General features: G+C 37.9%; 1 protein-coding gene across 1 annotated transcript; it reads left to right on the top strand.

Moving 5' to 3' along the window:
• The first annotated feature begins 4,109 nt into the window (after window positions 1-4,109).
• Window positions 4,110-6,406, top strand: LOC144708005 (LOB domain-containing protein 4-like). Its single transcript, XM_078581294.1, has 2 exons — window positions 4,110-4,631; window positions 5,968-6,406. The coding sequence occupies exons 1-2, from the start codon at window positions 4,452-4,454 to the stop codon at window positions 6,322-6,324; spliced, it is 537 nt and encodes a 178-aa protein (XP_078437420.1). The 5' UTR covers window positions 4,110-4,451; the 3' UTR covers window positions 6,325-6,406.
• Window positions 6,407-20,062: the final 13,656 nt, after the last annotated feature.

Raw genomic sequence — 20,062 nt, 5'->3', positions numbered from 1 at the left:
GGATAAGCATTATAAAGAAAATAATGCATTTTTCAAATAAAATATTTAGGTTATGATAATCCAGTTTTTTTTTCTGAAGCGTTCTTAGGCAATCAGTGGTTTTTTTTTCTCTGGCTGAGTTTAATGTCAGTCAGAAGAAGTTTTATATAACAAAATATAAAATCATGGTTTGGATAGAGGGATCTGACCTCCAAGAGTGAGCATGTTTCTAAAATCAAATGAAGGAATCCAACCGACAACGACATCAGGCAATTAAAGAAGCGCATATTTTGAATTTTTTCTGCAGAAATACTTCCTGTTCTAACCAAGAAAAAGGTATTTTTGTTTTAACTTCACTCAGACTGAACAATTTCACCCTCTGGACTGAAGTCGCAGTGGCCAGACTAATGATGGAATGTTACCAAGAAATAGCTACTTCTTAACAAGGAAATTTTATCTTACCATAAAGAAATGATACTTCATAATTCATATGGGTAGCCGATTTTTGGAATGATACTTAAATGGGTATTCAATTCTTAAATGATATTTCATATGGATAGTCGATTTTTGGAATGATATTTTATATGGGTATTCAATTTTTGGAATGGTATCTCGTATGGGTAGTCAATTTTTGGAATGATATTTTATATGGGTATTCAATTTTTGGAATGATATGTTATATGGGTATTCAATTTTTGGAATGATATTTCATAGGGGTAGTTGATTTATGGAATGATATTTCGAATGGGTAGTCGATTTTTGGACCCCAAGAAAACAAAAACTTAATGGCGTATATACAAACCCTAAAAGCCTTCATTGCTTTCCTCATCAGACAGCACTTGTTTGCCGTGTGAAAACGTTTTCAGTGTTTCCAAGTTTCATTTGCCTTCATTTTTTAGGATTCCGATGGTTGTTTGATGGCTTTTCTAAAGAGATTCCCCAAGATACTTTAGGCAACCAGTGGTCTCCTCAAGGAGGGAGAAATAAGCATGGTGGGTAAGACACAGGGATTGACGAGAGATAAGCATGGTGGTTTTCGAAAGGGATCAGCGAGAGGGAGATAAATAGTAAAGTGTAGACAGCATGCACGAGAGATTGCGTTCTTTTTAGGGATGACGCCCATGAAAGCTGAGATGGGACTTGGAGATCTCACTGTAGGGATATGGAGATCTTTCCGGTCAATTAAGCTGCACAAGAGCTTCTTGATTCCCTAGGATCGGTCCCGGCCCCTTTCATCTCTCTCTTTCTCTCTCTCCCTCCCTCTCTATCTCTCTTTCTCTCTCTTTCTCTATCCCTCCCTCTCTATCTCTCCCTCCCTCTCTCTCTCCCCCTCCCTCTCTATCTCTCTTTCTCTCTCTTTCTTTCTTTTCTCTTTCTCTCTCCCTCCCTCTCTCTCGCTTTCTGTCTCCCTCCCTTTCTATCTCTCTCTCTCTGTCTTCCTCCCTCTCTATCTCTCTTTCTCTCTCTTTCTTTCTCTCTCCCATCCTCCCTGTCTTTCGATCTTTCTGTATCTCTCTTCCTCCCTCTCTATCTCTCTTTCTCTCTCTTTCTCTCTCTTTCTTTCTCTCTCCCTCCCTCCCTGTCTTTCGATCTTTCTGTATCTCTCTCCCTCCCTCTCTATCGATCTTTCTGTATCTCTCTCTACCTCCCCCTCAATCGATCTCTCTCTCTCCCTCCCCCTCTATCTATCTTTATCTCTCCTTCCCTCCCCCTCTATCGATCTTTCTTTCTCTTTCTATCTCTATCTATCTATCTTTCTCTCTCTCTCTCCAACAAAAACTTAACAAAGAGTAGACTGTATCTCTCCCCCTCTCCCCACTGAAAACTTGAATAAGGACTACGCTCTCTCTCTCTCTCTCTCTCTCTATCTCTCTCACACACACAAAAAAAAACTGGGCCGTGGACGAACGAACTAGTAATTTTGGAAGTCCATGCACTCTTTTGCTGTGGATGTCAATCAATCACATGCAGGATGTCTTTTATGGATTAGGGTTAGGGTTTCCCAAAAGTCTGACTCTCGGACACGTACCCCTCCACCCTACTTCAGTACGTCCTCCCCCCCTTTTCCTTATTTTTCCTATTTTCGGACAGCGCCGCCAAAAAAAGCATTTTGACCATTTAAAGAACCACGACATATGATCCACCGTTAGATCCTAATCCAACGAACAGACTGGTTCATTTTCCACTGTCGTTTTCTGTACGGCTGTTAACACTGTGGCTGACGTCATTTAGTGATGTTGATCTAGCAGATAATCTGACGGCTAAGATTTCTTTTGATGGGACACTTCCTCGGGATATCTGAGTTTTCTTCCTGAAGGTAGTGAGGTGAAATCCAACTCAGCCTTCAACTATTTTCTTAGGTTAATAATCAGCCTTGAAACCCACCAACAGATGAGACCTTTGCAGAATCACTCCTTGATCATTTTATTTTCTCTGTTTTTAATTCAGAGTTTTCAAAGTTAGAAGTAAAAAATTCATGTGTGAACACATATATCTTATTTTTTAGAGTTCATGATGGATTGGACTTAATTATGATGAAAGAATTGTCCTTGTTGTGATTAATATTCAACCTTCAAACCCACCAACAGATGAGACTTTTGCACAATGACACTTTAATCGTTTTATTTCCTCTGTTTTTTAATTCAGAGTTTTTAAAGTTTCATGGAAAAAATAGGAGAAGGTAGACATATTTCAGCTGTTTGGAGTTTATGAGGAATTGAACTTAATTATGATGAAAGTATGGAGATTTGGAAACTTGGGTTCAATGTCTAGAGGCCAGACCTTTGCAGAATCACACTTTAATCATTTTATTTTTTATGTTTAACTCAGATTTTTCAAAGTTTGAAGTAAAAATGGTGAAGGTAGACAGATTTCTTCTTTTGGAGTGTATGAGGGATTGAACTTAATTACGATGAAAGTACGAAGAGTTAAAAATTGGGTTGAATGTCTAGATGTGAGGCCTTTGCAGAATCACACTTTAATCACTTTATTTTTTATTTTTTAAGTCAGAATTTTTAAAGATAACAGTAAAAATAGGTGACGGTAGACATATTTCTTCTTTTGGAGTTTGTGAGGGATTGGACTTAATTAAGATGAAAGTATCAAGATTTGAAAACCTGGTTTCAATATCTAGGGTGAGAGCTTGGAGTCTATACAGAAGGTAGATATGGAGAACACGTTACTCCATCTATTTAATTCCCATCCCCATCCAAGGTTTAATGCTTGGGCTGTCTCTATCTCTCTCTCTACAAGTCAGCCTCTTTCTATCTCCAGTTTCCACTGTTCATCTGTGTGTTCAACGTCATGAGGAAGTGTAAGTCTCCTGTATCTATAGTTCTCAGCAAACCCATGCCATTTCAAGCATCCCCATGAACAGGAACTAAACGTAGAAGAAACTGTAACCCTAATTCGTTGGCCATGACGCCATCACTCCATGAACACGTGCGCAGTTAATCACAGTTAGATTGATTATGCTATGAAAAAGGGGGTAGAATTCAATAGAGAAAAATTACCTCAGAAAAAAAGTCAACTTGTAAGAGGGGCTGCACATAATATTTGGCCAACAACCTTTGACTATAAGCAAGTTTTTCTTGTTTTTTTTCAATGAAATTTGCTAGTGAGATAAGGACGATGCTAGAAGGGGATGGTAGAATCGCAAAGAGAGAGATCGTTATTAGAGAGGTATATTTGTATCAGAGAGAGAGATATTTTATGGATTTGTGTAGTTGAGAGAGAGATAGAGGTATTAGAGAGAGAGAGAGAGGTTCCCAGATGCTCACAGAAAAGAAGGAATAATCTTGAGATGTAGGAAATGGGAACGATTGAATTATAAAAGGAGATATTCAGATAGCTGGAAAAATTGCAGGGTAGAGGGAGAGAGATAGAGATTAAGGATGATGCAAGGACGGAATGGTAGAGAGAGAGAGAGAGAGAGATGGTCCCAAGATCTTCACAGGAAAGTAGGAACGACTCTTGAGTTGTAGAGATATGGGAGCCATTGAATATAAAAAACAGACATTAAATTATAAAAAAATACACAAGGTGAAGAGAGAGAGAGGGGGAGACAGAGTCATATCGAAGTAGATGTTCTTCTCTTGCAATGGCGTGGAGCATTGTACATCAACAGTGCCCATTCAATAAAACCTCCTCGAGAAAGAAAAAAGAAAGTAAATTTTTATCCGCAACTTCATTATTCAATAAATCACCACCCGGTGGCACTTCATTCTATGTGGATCTTCTTTCCTTCCTGCAAGTTCATACAAGTCTATAAATATATCAACCGCCCCTTAATCCTCCGACTTGTTTCGACTCAACGAACAAGTAACAAGGGTTCCTGAAAATTCTCTCTTATTTTCTCTCTCTCTCTACCCATCTAAGATCCTTCTCTCTTCATTGTTTTCTCTTCCGCGATATGTACTTGTTCTTGGCCGGGAATTATCAAAGTTAGAGAGAGAAGTTGAGTAGGAGTGAAAATGAAGACGGCGAGGGGGAAGAAGACGACGTCGACTCCGCCTTGCGCTGCTTGCAAGCTTCTTCGAAGGCGATGCGCTTACGACTGTATCTTTGCTCCCTACTTCCCTGCCGAAGAGCCACAAAAATTCGCCAACGTTCATAAGGTTTTCGGTGCAAGCAACGTCAGTAAGATGCTTCAGGTACCTTGTTTATCTCTCACTTATCTACATCTATCCGTGTTTTTAACTTATTATATGTCTCTAGTCCGATCAATCTATTCTTCAGGTACTTTGTTGATCTCTCACTTATCTACTTCTATCCGTGTTTTTAACTTATGATATGTCTCTAGTCTGATCAATATATGCACTCCCTGGTGTATAACTCGACCTGCGATGCCATTTAGTAAGGTCGAATTGTGAACTAGAATAAGGAGGAGATAATCTCTTGGTTTTAGTCTGGGATTGAGGTAAACATGCAAAGATGAAGAGAAGAAAATGGATTTTTGTCTGCTTCTTAAATTCCAATCTTGGGTCTTGTATATTAGGATAGTTCCTATGGCAGGCACTTCCTACACAAGGAACTAGTTTTAATCGGCTGTCTGCTGATCCGTTCTACTTGTGATGAACTTCACATAATTTAGAATCACTGTAAACCAGATTTAGGAGATCGATCTTTTATGTTTTATTTTGTCTTGAGTGTCAGTATTTGAAGCACCCATACAAAGATGGAGGGAGGAAAAAGAATTTTCAGCTGTTATTTAGCCCACTTACTTAGGACTTATCTCAGAACTTAACTCCCAAGAGACTTCTATAACGGGGGTCATGTTTAATTCGGTCATTTATTGATGCATTCAACTCTCTTATTTATAGCCTCGGTTTTGAGTTATTGAAGTACAGATGCTTTGCGAGAGAAAGAGCACTAGAGAAGAAAAGAGAATGAATGGGGGGAGAGAGAGAGAGAGAGACAGGAAAAGAGAAAGGAGAGACCGAGAGAGAGAGAAGCAGAGGGATCGAGGAAAAGAGAGAGAGAGAGAGAGAGAGAAGCAAAGGGATCGAGGAAAAGAGAGAGAGAGAGTAAGAAGCAGAGGGATCGAGGAAGAGAGAGAGAGAGTAGGAAGCAGAGGGATCGAGAGAGAGAGAGAGAGGGAGAGATAGAGTAAGAAGCAGAGAGTTCGAGGAAAAGAGAAAGAAGAAGAGAGAGAGAGAGGGCGAGAGAAAGTAAGAAACAGAGGGATCGAGGAAAAGAGAAAGAAGAAGAGAGAGGGAGAGAGAGAGGGAGGGAGACAGATGAAAAGAGAAAGGAGACACTGAGAGAGAGTAAGAGGGAGAGAGAAATAGGAAAAGAGAAAGAAGGAGAGACTGAGAGGGAGAAAGAGGCAGAGAGCGAGGTGCTGCTTCGCATCCTGGGGAACTAGTTCAACCCTATCAATCAATTCAACTCTCTTAGTGATCCACAGCAAACGATTATTCACCCATTTCCGACACTCCAGTCTACAATCAACAACAAACTCAATCTCTCCGTTAAACTCTTCTGCAGGAGCTCCCGGAACAACATCGCAGCGGCGCCGTGAGCAGCATGGTCTTCGAAGCAAACGCAAGGCTACGCGATCCAGTGTATGGCTGCGTTTCGGCCATCTCTACTTTGCAGCACCAGGTTGAACTGCTGCAAGCCCAACTGGCAGTCGCCCACGCCGAGATGCTTCGCCTTCGCCTTTGGCAGAGAATCTTCCTTGCCGCCGCAGGGGACACAACAGGGAGCTCCAGCGGAGACTGCCCCACCTCCACCGCTGCTTCCAAGCCTCTCTCTAATGATATGGTGGTGGACCAGTCCTTCGCTCTGCTGGAAACCCAATGGGCCCATGAAAGCTTGGAGATGAGCAACTATGTATCATGAACTCTCTCGTGTCTCTCGTTCTTTGTAAACAAAGACTTAGTCCCCATCTGTCATAAGAGAGGGCGCTCGGCATGTTGGATAATGTGGGGTGCTGGATGTTGGCCTAGGATTTTCTCAGTCTCAAACTTAGTGGGGATTCTGAAAAAAAGAAAGTATTGTGGGTTGGTCTACAGTACTCATCGTCATAAGGGGAAATATTGGGAAATTTCATAATGTGGGGAATTTTAGATAGAGCTAGAATATCTCAACTTAAAAACTTGGTGAGTGACCAACCCAACATGATGCATGCAATCATACATCTTTTAAGACTATTTTGGCATCATTGTGGTCATAACTAATCTAATAACAATGTGAAATTATATTTCATTCATGAATTGTTCCATTTTGTAAATTTACATCATTTTATCATGAAATCTACATGATTTGCACGCCATTAATTTGAGAGGGTGAATTTGCACACAAAAAAAGAGTAAATAAAAAAGACTTTAAAAGTTTTGGTAGCAGCCATCGGCCAGCCAGCTATAGCATTGCAGGCAGCTTAAGCTGGCCATTGGCCCAAAAACTTAAGCCAGTGACGGACAACGAACGCCAGCATCCAAGGCAAACAGTGCAACAACCAACAGTGGTAAGCGCATAAGGAGTTCCCAGCAAAGCGAGCCAAAGGGCCCAGTATGCCCAAGTAGATAGAGGTACTCCAGGTCTGTGCGCACGTGGGGAAGAGTATTTTTATTAAGTTAAGATATGGTTCAGTTTCTATATAATGGCCATCTTTATTTATTTTTATGATATGGGACAAACAGTTCTTTGTTTTCTTTCAGTTTCATGCTTCCAAGGCCGATAATATAAGAAATGCATCGTGGCCATATGGGCAGCAACTTTATGAAAGAAATATATAAAAACTGAGTGGGCTTTGAGCGAACCTGGCCTGAAAAACCCACATCGTAACAGGCCGGATTATAAGTGACAACTAATATCGACTATCTTATTTTTTAAAGAAAGACCAGATGGTCTGATTTATATCTAACCCTATCTTTTTTCTCTTTCTTTTGCAGGGATTTGAATAAATGGGGTGGCTAACAAGGATAGGGAGGCCACATATGCGGGTAGCTGATTGGTCTGTGCTCACTAACAAGAATGAAACTGATGTGGCAAGAAGGGAGAGGTACACTTAAAGCAGAAAATAATAGTAACTGAGCCACCCATGGTAAATCATCCGAAGCATAACTACAAACACACAAGATCTTTACTAAGAGATTAATTGAACATTTGATGAAAACCTTTAATAAATATAAGAAATGCTCAGTCATACAATAATATAGATCCTTATAGCTTAGTGTCACGCGGCCAAATCCTGAGCTAGGAACAATGCTCAAATATGATGCCTGACAGCCTAAGTGCTTCGAGCAGAACACTGAGCAACCTTGCTTTGTTGCAGCGGAAGTCTTCGCACTAGCTTAAGATCGCTTACAAGGGGTTAGGAGAGAAGATAGGGACGCAGCCCCGTACAAGAATACAGTCATTGAATTCATATTGTAAAGGGGTTACATCGTAGCCACAACCATTACATGGGGGAAGACCAGGGATGATACCGAAGCAACAAGATGAGGCATCATGCGCCTTGGTAGTGTCACTCCTACCCCTTGAGACCTGCCAATCCGTGTGCCTGTTGGCCCTGCTGCTACACGCGTGCCCTTGGGTCGGGTGCCGGGTGCCCATGGGCATGGCACTCGGCCATCCATCGACCCATCCCAGCCTCGACACTCCGCACACCACCAGCACCCACGCTAACACATATCACGCACGGTCCACCCAGGCGCTGCCGTGCTCGGTGACTCAATTTGGGTATTACGTGCCCAGCACAACCCGAGGGGGCACCACGCACTCGCACCGTCTCAGTGCTCACTCTGCGCTGAAGATTAAGCTTTAAGGGCATTTTTTAGCTCAATGCTTTAATGTGTATTTTGATGAATGTTAAAAGTGAAGCATGTCTCAATATGGGTTGTGATCAAAGCACAATAGGCCCTCAATCAAGTAGTTGACTGATTGTATGTTAAAATGCTTAGATATATTAAAAGGCTACTTAGTTTGATCATACTCTGAACAAGTCAAATCATGTATTTAGGACTTGTAATTTTTTATGACATAAAGATAAACATACTTTTTAACCATTTTAAAGTAATTGTGTGAATTTGTCTTCATTTGATTTGTCGAATAACTTATCCAAAATCCTATTTATTACCTTTGAGTATTTAAGGCTGAATTTACTAATGATTTAATGAAAATGAATTACATGAAGATATTATTATCCAATGGTGATATCTTTATTTAAATGATGTGGTAAACATACCTAAAATTTTAAGATCATTTTTAAAACTCAAATCGTTGGCATAACGACTAGTTTTTGCTCTTAACTCTTGAAAGGTATTTTGAACTGATGTCAAAATTGAAAATATAAAAAAATCAAAATTAAAATGATTATTATTTTATATTACTTAAATAATCAATGCATATGCCTTTTGGAATTTTGAAAGATTACCATTATACCCTTTCATATTTCTAAGTTCATATGTACAGTTTTGAGCCCTAATTGCAAACCCCCTTCTCCTTGACCTTTGAAAACTGCATTCCAAAAGCTAGATAGATCTCTCAATTCTTTGAGCCTTCTTTGAAGAGATCATTTGTTTCTAACATCAATACAAGTCCATGGAACTTGGAAACGTGGTTTTTGGTGCAGGGTATTTCAAGATTCAAAGAAAAGATGGCTGGGATCTGAACTTCGCACATCCTCAACCATGTGATAAATTTATAGTTTTTAGCATACTTTTTATACTAGTTTTGAGCTTTTGTTCAACATATGAATTGTTGCTAACATCCATACTAAACCAAAAAAATTTGAATAGTGTCATTTGGTTTATTTTAGAAAGAGTTACAAGGTTTAAATTTGGACATGGAGGAAAAGAGCAGTAAACTAAGGGTGTTGAAAGATTGATCTCTGAAGATTTATCTGATTTGTTTTTGAACACTTTGTGTGAAATAACAGTTATGCAAAATAGTGTTAAAAAACCATTACAAGTAGAATCGTTGCATTTGGTGCAGGATTGAAAAACAGATTTTAGTTTTAAGCATCAAAGTTCAAACGCAAGTAAAAAATTTCATCCAAAGAAAAACGTGGAGGAGAAGAGGACTGAAGAAAGAACGACCACAAACAAGGAGGTATTATTGAAGGAAAATCATAGTTATATTTATGAATATTTATCTATAAATTAATAATATTTTGACATAAAATTATTCTTGTTGAAATACTTAAAATTGGTCCTTGTCTTGAATACTATTTTAAGTAACCATCAATACTAAGTGTTGTTGAGGAGAACACATTATTCAGAAATATACTCTTATTGCTAGATCTTTGTGATCACTCAGGTTAAGGCTTTTGGGGTCATAAGAAGAAGGCTTTGGGGGCCAAGTTGAAGTAGATCGAGCAATGTCATTCCCTAAAAGCCTTTGAGGGTTCATTTTTTCATTGACTTCATTGACTTTTTATTTTTTCTTGGTATCCTTGTTTAACCCTATTTCCAAGTGATTTTCTTGGGGGGCCATTCACACAAACTCGGTTAGGGCACATCATCACCTCAATATGGATAACCCCAAACAACATTAAGGATTAGCCTAAGCTGTCTAAAAACAATTATTTTATCTCCCATTTCCCCTACCTCATTTCTTAGGTAGAAAAATCCTAGGCTAATTAAAAATAAAAATATAATATAAGTAGAGAACCTAATTCACCCCCGAGGTTATTCCTTGGCCACCTAAATTAACATGCGCCAATGACTTAGTGTCCTGGTGGAATGTCTCCTGGCCATGCCCCGCAAACGTAGGGCGCGCAACGTGTGTGCTTGGCCCGTGGCCTACTCGTGCACGGCGCCTAACACCTACGCATGTGCGCTTGTGCATCCCCACGAGTAGCGGCCATGTCCGTGTCACTCAGCCTGCGTGTTTTGCACACACGTGTGGTGCTTGGTGCTCAAGCGCGCCCATCACACGCTTGCCTCCCCTAATCTGTCGCACTTGAGCACCGACGGGCACGTGCACCATAAGGGCATTGGCCTAAAAGATCAGGGGCTGGCGTTACCACCAGTAGTGCTTTTGGTAGTATCGCACTTAAGGACTCCCTCTCAAATCATGAGTCCAGTACATGGGCATGTCCCCACAGTTAGCACACAAGCCTCTATGCTGGAATGCCGCATACTTTGGGCCCTTACACTTAGCTACACATTTATAAATTATTCAAAAATTATTTTTATCTATATGTCGGGCATGGAAAAATATATTGATGCTGATATTCGATATCATCATCTAAACCTTGGGATAAAGACAAGCGCTGATATTAGGACGAATAACGGTATTAGATGACAGTGATGTAGCAACCGATCCCCAATATCATCATCGTGTATCCTGATAGCAGTAAAGACAGATATCAGATAGCCCATTTCTGATATCTAGTTGATCATCCATTCTGATATCATGCTTGGGATAGGCGAATGCTATGTTATCAAGTCTATGGCCAGGATTGTTCTGGCTTCAAGGCTTGATATCAATGGATCAAGAAGGCTGATCAAGCTGAAAATTTGAGGGCAGCTTCATCTTTCACCCCCATTATCATCCCTGTCCTCTGATATGCAAGATGATATTTTGATTAGTGTGAAAAAAAATTTTGAACTCACTTCTACTTAAGTAGACTGGTTGAAAGAAAGTGAGGTTAAGGATCCATCAAGGGCTTTCCTAGAGTGATTGGAGAGAGACAACAGAGAAGTGGAGTGTCTTTATTTGATCAGAAAAATGTTTTCTTTGCAGAATTTTAGGATCTAGTGTAAATTCTCTCTCCTTATATGGTATCATTTTCATCGTCGTTATTATGTTACATCGTCGTTATTATGGTATCTTCACATCTCAATCCATCATCATCTTGATCCTTAACCTGTCATCTCCCCTTCGCCTTGCCATCTTGCCTCATCATTCCAGCTTCACCAAACCATAATAATCATTTTATTAAACAACCCTTCTTAACCCCACCTATCTATATACCTTCTTACTGTTTCACCATCTCCTTACTCTTTCGTCCATCGTCAACTACCTCTCGCACATGACTATCTACTACATTCTATTATTCTTATTAAGTTATACATATTATATATATCTTTGGATCTCTCCATTTTCCTCAGTCTCATCTATCATATTATCTATGTACCTCATAATGTCTATTAAATATCAAATTAATGAGTATTAGATACCTAATCATTGTTCCTTTGGAGACGACCCACAATCATCTCTGACTAGATTTATTTCAGAGATTACATATTTCTATAAATTTATTGATTTAACTCAAAGGCCAATAATGACGCAAATTAAAACCCAAATTTTAAGTTTATCACTAGGTACGCCAAAAGAAACATTCATGAATAATGATCTCCCTCTTCTTTTTTATTCTCTATAAATAAGGGGGTGCCTCATCAACATAAGAGAAAAAATATTTTTAAAGTGGATAATGTGAGGGATTGACCTAGGGTGTTATCAACCTAAAACTTTCTGGGAAGACATCAAAAAATAATATTATATTGTCCATTTTGTGCCCCATGTGATTGCAGTGTTGTAAATTACATGCTGTGAAGGATAAATTCAGTTTTTCTCACTATGGAAGACTTATATCAGTGGTATTTGATTAGAAAGACAAATGGTCTCAATAGAGGCTTTGATCATCTTGGTGTTGGCTTCAACCACAAGCGTCAAATGAGTCATCACAATCAACACAGATGTACATCCTCTAGATGTGTACGCACAATCAACACAGATGTTGGCTTCAACCCCAATCGTCAAATGACGCATCACAATCAACACAGATGTACATCCTCTAGATGTGTACTCATGCTCTGCACATTTTGGATATCCTCTCTTCTTCTCAATCAGTGTCACCAACTATCTGGGAATATCATTCTAAATATTTCAGTCACATTGTGAGGGGAATATGCTCAAGAAAAAAGGGAGAAGAGGAAGGAGACCAAGGACAAAATTACCTCGGTATCTCTCTTATAGCAATTTGGTAACTTTGTACCTATCATGGTTTTTGATAAAAACTCATACACGTTTATCATATCCTCTGACATACAATAATTCTTATGCATATAATCCAAAAGATGGTGTACCAGTCTATTCAAGGATCACCCAAATAAATACTTTTTATGTATCCTGATGAACCAAATATATCTAATAAATTAATTAAGTAATCATGGATTAAGGTCAATGATCAACCCAAAATGTGGCATCAAATTAAGCATACTTTTATGTCATTTTGGGATCATTTTATATGTATTTCCTTCATCTTTATTAGAATTTTCATCTCATACATTCAATGGAGCTTTTGATAAAATAATGCTTTTTAATGTAATTTTTACACATTTTGTACAGGTCCAAGTATTTCTTAGTAAAATGTGTTTAAAACATTGTTAATTTTCATGAGATTAATGTTCTCTCCAGTATGTCAATCTATGATTTTGCAGGGAGGAATTCAAAGTTGAAGAAAGAAATAAAAGGGAGATAGAGGAATATATATAAGAAAAAAAGTGGATTTAAGTGGGCAGTGAGGGCTGAGCCAAGGGGTATCAGTGCCCAAGCCAGCCACAAGAGGGTGAATGCAGGGTGCTCCAGCATACTCATAGCCGGCAAGTGGCGACGCCCAACACAACCCCTAGAATCTGACAAGGAGCCTAACAAGGAGCCCACAAAGGCCCAGTGCAGAGGTAGCCTACGCACACGTGCGGGGGAGTGTGGCATTTTATTTCCAATAACTTATTCTTATCAGGTTTATATAGTCTTCATTTTTCTATAACTTTCCAATATGGGATCACGTCCCACTATTTCCTTCATCTTCGTGCCAGGCCGCGCTACCAAGAAACAAGATCAGTTGTAGCCTGTTGCCCCGCGATCTTAAGAAAATATTAAAAGAAAAAATGAGTGGGCTTTGAGCTGACCAAGCCCAAAGCTCGTACTATAACGGGCTGGATCATAAGTAATATTTTAATCCACAACTGTCTGATCTCCCTAAGGAAAATCCAACGATCCACACTACATTTAACCTATTGTTTTTATTTATTTTTCCAGGTCTCTGAGTGGCCAATTTGGCTGAATGAGGAAAACTAGGCCACATGATCCGCGAATCAATAGACTGATCGTTAATAGTGCAGCTAATGGGATGTTGACAGTACACCTGCCGTAGTAAGGGTGGGTGCACCGTAAGCTCCAAGGGGTCCATGGTTGTAATTACAACAGCTGTTAACCCTTCCTGAAGCCAAATCTAACGGACATGGATAGATATGTCAATCTGTCCTCTAGCCGTTGTCCTTCTCCAGCTGGACGGAAATTTCTGACCAAGGGGGAACACCACAGGCGAACCAACATTCTGGGAGGATCTCTCAGGCTGGACCATGCTATCCATGGAATTTGGAGAACACCCAGGAGCCCTAAAGGGGGTTTAGGACCCCTAAGTTTTCATCTTCTGATCCAGATCTGAAACGACAACGGAGGACCATTCTCAAGTCCATCCGGCCAAATTGGAGAGGTGACAGCTCCAGGGCAGCATTTCTGGTTAATACGGCACCCAGGATGGTCTAGGATGCACTGAAGGCATGCCAGCATGGAGGAGGGCGGCTGAGATACAACTCAAAGTCAGGGGGTGGCAAATGGGGCTCCCATCCTCAACCGCCCAAATCAGGGCTCTAAAAGTAATCTTGTGAACATTCTCGGGTAGATATTGAGCTTATAAAAATGATTCCATGCTAAGATTTATTAGAAGTCGACCGCTGTAATCCAGTCTCAAATCTTGTTTGCTTAACTCAACCTCTTTGAGGCATTCCATCAAACATGTTCTGTGCATTGGTATTTTAGACAAATTTTCCAGGTTTTACCTCATTCAAAACACTAAAAATAATTTTTAAAAATATATACTTATTTAAAAAGTATTATTATCATTGCACACTATCCTAAACATAAAACAATAAGAGTATTAACCTCTTAAGTACTTTTATATCCTCATATTATCTTGTATTACTCTCCCTCTCTCTATCTAATTGAACAAATTTCTTTAAAACTAAATAAAAACTATCATCTCTACGTCAATTTATATTAATATCTTAGCATATCTATGAATAAATAAATAAATAAATAAATAAATATATATATATATATATATATATATATATATATATATATATATCTTTATCTCTTCATTTGATCTATATTTCAATTAATAATCCCTTCTTCCCCTTATCTATCATAATTCTGTTCCCTTTCTTCTTCATTCTTCTTCTTATTACCTGTTATTAAGACTAATATTCCTATTACTTAACCCCATACGTCTAGATAAAATCTTTACTATCTATGTAGAAAAATCTTTATTTGATGTAGGAAAATTAAAATGACAACAATAATCCGATTAACATACGTAATTTGCCTTCATCAAATTGGCGTCGTTGCAGGGGATTGGCGTCCTTTAGAATGGATTTGATTTTGAGTTAGTATTAGTTCCCATATATATTGTTTTCTATTTTCTTGATATTAACAGCCTATATCAGATAGTAGGAGGAATTTGAGGTGACGTCTTATCTCTCCTAATCTAGATTATTTTAAATGAAATATTTTATGCTTGCTTGTATTAATGCTAACCTTGTTTCAGGAATATGAACTACTTGAAATCAAGGTGAAATTTTATTTTTTACCTTCAGACAATTTGATTTTCATGTATTTTATGTTCTCTAAATTTCTATTCATTTTATATCCCACATTTTTGAAAGAGATGTCATTGTACCTACCCTCTCATGATTGATCATAAATGGAGACTATAGTTGGAGCTTCCTATCAAATATGATTAATATTTTCTGACCTCCTTATAAATATTTTGAGTTATTTTTTGTTAGGTTGCTTTCTATAAATTTAATTTAATTATTAAAATAAATATAAAATCCAAAAATTAGAAATTAAAGATAAATCCACTTATTTACTACTTTCTCACTTTGAATTTGACTCTTACTACCTCAATGCTCTTAATTAAATTATTAATAATATTGTATAAACCAGATACCTTAAACAACATATTTAGCCCTAATTTCTGGTTCATCATTAGGGTATCAACCACTATCATCATAGGAGTAGAAGTAGGTAGTCATATTCCTCATTGTGTGTTTAAGGATACTTAATCACCATAGTATGACATCAGTATAATCAATTTAGTGTTGCATTTATCTTTGGACTTCATTATAAATCATTGCATGCACATAATAATGAATATGACTTGTACTAATGCATTCAAACAAGGTGTGAAAAGCTTATCCCTTGATAAATAACAAATATAACTTATATTATTGCAGGCCAAATATTTCAATCACTCCATCCTTTCAGAAAGCCCTAAGTTTGGAAAGTCACACCCCATATCATTGATTCCCAAACCATTGATACTTTAATCACATTAATGCCCATCGTTAAGAACCAGGCAATCCTAATTTTTATCACCATCACAAATTGGATCTCAAGTCTATTAAATATAATACATGATAAGTACACACTGTGATATGGATTGGTGTGCATTTTCAACATATTAATGTATCAATTATTCCAATGAACCTATATTTATGGATGAATTATTTATGATAATTGATTAATGTGATTTCAATACTTAAGTTTTAATATCCATTTATTTATGAATCTTTGAGTGTTCTTATACCCCACTTGACTTCCTTGAAGTCAATTGAAAATGTTTGAATATGTAAATCTGAGGAATTCGGTGATGTTTAAGGAGAATTTATGAAGTGAGATGGAGATATGGAGGATTCCAAGCCACAACCTGGAGCATTGGAGGAAGCCTAGGTCAGAAAAATAAGCATCAAGGCTCAAAACATGTTGGCACTCATGCTCTGTCCAAAATAGGTTTACATCTTGTGGATCTGTTCTAACCTCAATAAATAGGTACCCAGTCATTGGAAAAAACAGTTCCACTTTTTATGGGTCTGGTTCATTTAAAATTAGATACCCATGTTTCAGATATTAGTCAAGGGTAAGGATCTGGGGAGAAAAAGTATGCAACTTGAAAACCTTTATTACATGAGAAAGCATGAGCATTAAAGACCTCCCTTTAATCTCTTTTTATTTGTAAAACTTACCCTGCACCCACCTCTCACCGAACTGTAAATGCCTCCATTCCTGCATGTCTTTGCCACTCTCTCATTTACAAATTCTTCAACCACAACACACACATGCCTCCCCCACTCTCTCATTCACTACCGATGCCCTATTCAACCAGTGTACATAACAGTGGTGCATTGTACCCTTGCACCTTCTTTTGGGTTCTATAGGCCTAGATCTGGATAAACAAATCAAAACGATTTGCAGCGGAAGACTTCAACGAATCGAACGACATCAAGAAAAACATGAAACAACGTACCTTTCCACGGATCGCATCCGTGATTTCTTGGATCCTGGAGTGAGCCGAGTCAAGCTGCTCACGTGTGCAACCTCTAGACGTATCCACGCGGTCCTCGACACGTCGGATCTCCTCCTTCTCGTTGACGAGCCCCGTTCTTTCTCTGTTGGCGTCGTTACGTCATCTCGATCACATCGGGGAGGGAGAGGGAGTATTGGGAGATGGGAGAAGAAGGGGAAAGGCCTCAGAACAATTCTGGCCTGGGTGAATTTCGTTCAGAGCCTTCCCCTATTTATACTAAGTGGGTATTTTTCATAAAAACCCCTAAAACTTAAGTATATATTTCGACGTCCAAAAGACCATTTGCGTGTGACCCTCTAGACCCATATATCAGTCTAGTTAACGACTCCAGAAACCCGATAACCTTTATTGGCCTTCCAAATTAATTAACTATATCATCATATAGATTAATTAATGTCGGATTGATTGAACCCAATCGATAGGTCGAGACTCCGACACGTGGGGTGCCAAGCTACACCTCGTGTCCTAGAAGATACAAAGGAGTGTGTATCGATTCACTCATGGAACTTGTTCGCCATTGGTTACAGTGTATGTATAATCCCTCATCCACTTGACGCTCCTTGGACGACTTAGGGTATGGTCAACTGTCAAACCCTAATCGATCATCCAGGTTAGTACTGATGCATTTGAAAATCATCGAAGAACTCTTCTTCGATATTTCACTACCTTGGTCAAGGACTTCATCGCATCATCTTCCTTGAGATTTCACCTCTTATACCTAGGGTGGACGATCCCATCTTGACCACTCAATCGTCTTCGTGAACTTCTTGATGTACCTAAACTAAGACCATTTAGAATCCCATGATTAGAGACTCGTTGGCCATCGCCAAAGTACAACTGTCTGTCCACAATACATCTTTGGTGTCTCAAGTCTAAGGACCAGTTACACAACCATGACATGAATCAACCTGATTGACAATTTGGTATAATACCATTCAGGGATTCGTACGGATCAATTTAGTGAACTCTTTCCACCAAAGAACACCCACTATCTATCCTTAGTGTCTCCACACTAATGGCTATAGGACTGGCCATACTCATCATATGAGTGATATTCTATCCAGATACTTTGATGTCCTTGTGTATCCTTTGAATAGGAATGTTTAGAACACATGCTTAAAGACTAGTGATCTCCATATTACAATATCATCATAATTCACTAAGTCTGATCATGTATTCATGGACTTCATTATACGCATCACACGTGCACTATAATGAATATGTTCTATTAATGAACATGGAACGAGATGTGGAATGTGTGATTGGCTTGCAACCACATATATTTCCATCATCTTCCACCATTGTCCATGCATGTGCCAGCTGCAGTTGAACAGCGGAAATAACTTTCAGCTTCAATGACACCAATAGCCAAGGCTTGATTAACAATCACAGCAACAACCACATTCGACAATGTGCATGTATGTGCCCATTGAAGCGCTTGCCACTCCCACAACTAATAATGATGCGCTAGACAACCTCCAAGCCCCCAAGTTGCACCAAATCCTACCAAGTGCCACTGAAGTTCTATTTTCTGTATATTTAGGATCAATTTAACCTATGAAAAACAAAAAATTCAGGAAAAATTGTTTTATTTATATTTTTTAATTATACACAAATTTTGGAAGACGTAAAATATTTTTGAATCTATAAGAAAAAATATGCAAACATTATTTTCACTTATATTTAGGGATAAAAAGTATATATAATTTTTTTCGTGTCTAAATCATAAATTTCTTTTTTCTACAACTTTACTGATTATAATACCATTGAACCATGTGGATGTGAACCTAACATCCTCTGTACCATGTAAGGAAATTGTAATTATTTGCATAAATTAGAATTATCCCTAAATATAGTTTATCAACTGTCGTTCTTCCCCAATATTAGTAAAAAATTTTATTTTGAGTACTAACTTAATTCTCAGCTTAATTATGAAGTAATTCATAACTTAGTTGAGAAAATAAGGAGGAAAAAAGTATAAAAGATTTATACTTTTATTTCAGATGTGGATCTGGCCTAGTTCAGATCTAGTATCTACTTTTCACATATTTACAAAGGATGGACATGGATATGGAGAGCAGAGGGATGCATCAACAACATCCACTCTTTCAGCATCAAATCTGGATCAATCTAGAGCATTGACCTCTATTTCATCTCCTTTTATTTATCAAAATTAATTTATATTTCACCCCAGCAGTGGCTAGCCTTCTAAAACATAAATTTATCTTCCTAATTATTGTAAAATTAGTTTTGGAGAAGGAGCTTCAGGAAGGGTGACCAAAAGAAAATGAAATTTATAAATGTCTGATTATCTGCCACCAATCGAAGGGCATTCCAGGATTATCCATTTTAAGCTTCAATTTTTTGGTATCTATATATATTATTGAGCTGTTGGAGAACCGATTTCTTTCTACACGCATTAGAAAACATAGGAATACATTATGCAGTTATTTTTCTATAAAATGTATTAAGTTCGTTTATTTAACATTATACGAAATAAGATAAGGGCGTATGATGATTATTCCAGAAGTAAAATTGTATCTTTGAATTATGGTTTCCCAAAAGTCTGGTTAAACATTTCGTTAAATTTGAATAAATTGCCTTGAAATATAAAAAATAGGAGTAAGACTGATATATGATGCCATTATCTAAAAAAATCCTTCATAACTTTGAAAATCTATCCACATGCATAATCTACTTTATCAATTTCAAGATAATTTTTAAAAGATATAGTTGGATATTTAATATGTGTTCATTCGTAAGCTTTTTTCTGTAACCTGAAATTTTGGGATTTATTATATTGTTTTAATTCAGAATAGCTCATTAGAATCATAAATTTTAAATATATTCAGTGATACAATTTGTACAATTATATCAGAATACAGTTCTTAATAAAACTTGGATGTTGATGATAGAAAATGGATGAAGCTTGGTGAGTCCTTCTCTATTGAGAGTAAAAAAAACAGCCTAAATCAATTTAGTATTATAGTAACAGGAAATACACCACTATTAATTTCCATTGCATCCCACCTTGTCCAATCAGATCGGACCTCCGGTGTATGCAATTTTTTATTGTCTTGAATGGCTGGTTATAATGCATGAATTATACATGTATATTTTAAAAAGGATTCCACAGTTAAATTAACAGGAAATAAATGAGTAACAACTTCCATTAAGTCAAACCTTGTCCAATCA

This window comes from Wolffia australiana, chromosome 9, assembly GCF_029677425.1.
Source record: "Wolffia australiana isolate 7733 chromosome 9, ASM2967742v1".
NCBI classification, from domain to species: domain Eukaryota; kingdom Viridiplantae; phylum Streptophyta; class Magnoliopsida; order Alismatales; family Araceae; genus Wolffia; species Wolffia australiana.
The sequence above is the reverse complement of the archived record's forward strand: the minus strand, read 5'-3'. Positions and strand labels throughout refer to the sequence as shown.

Coding starts and splice junctions, on each gene's coding strand:
- LOC144708005 (XM_078581294.1), top strand. CDS start 4,452: ATGAAGACGGCGAGGGGGAAGAAGACGACGTCGACTCCGCCTTGCGCT. Junction 4,632..5,967: donor ACGTCAGTAAGATGCTTCAG/GTACCTTGTTTA, acceptor ACTCTTCTGCAG/GAGCTCCCGGAACAACATCG.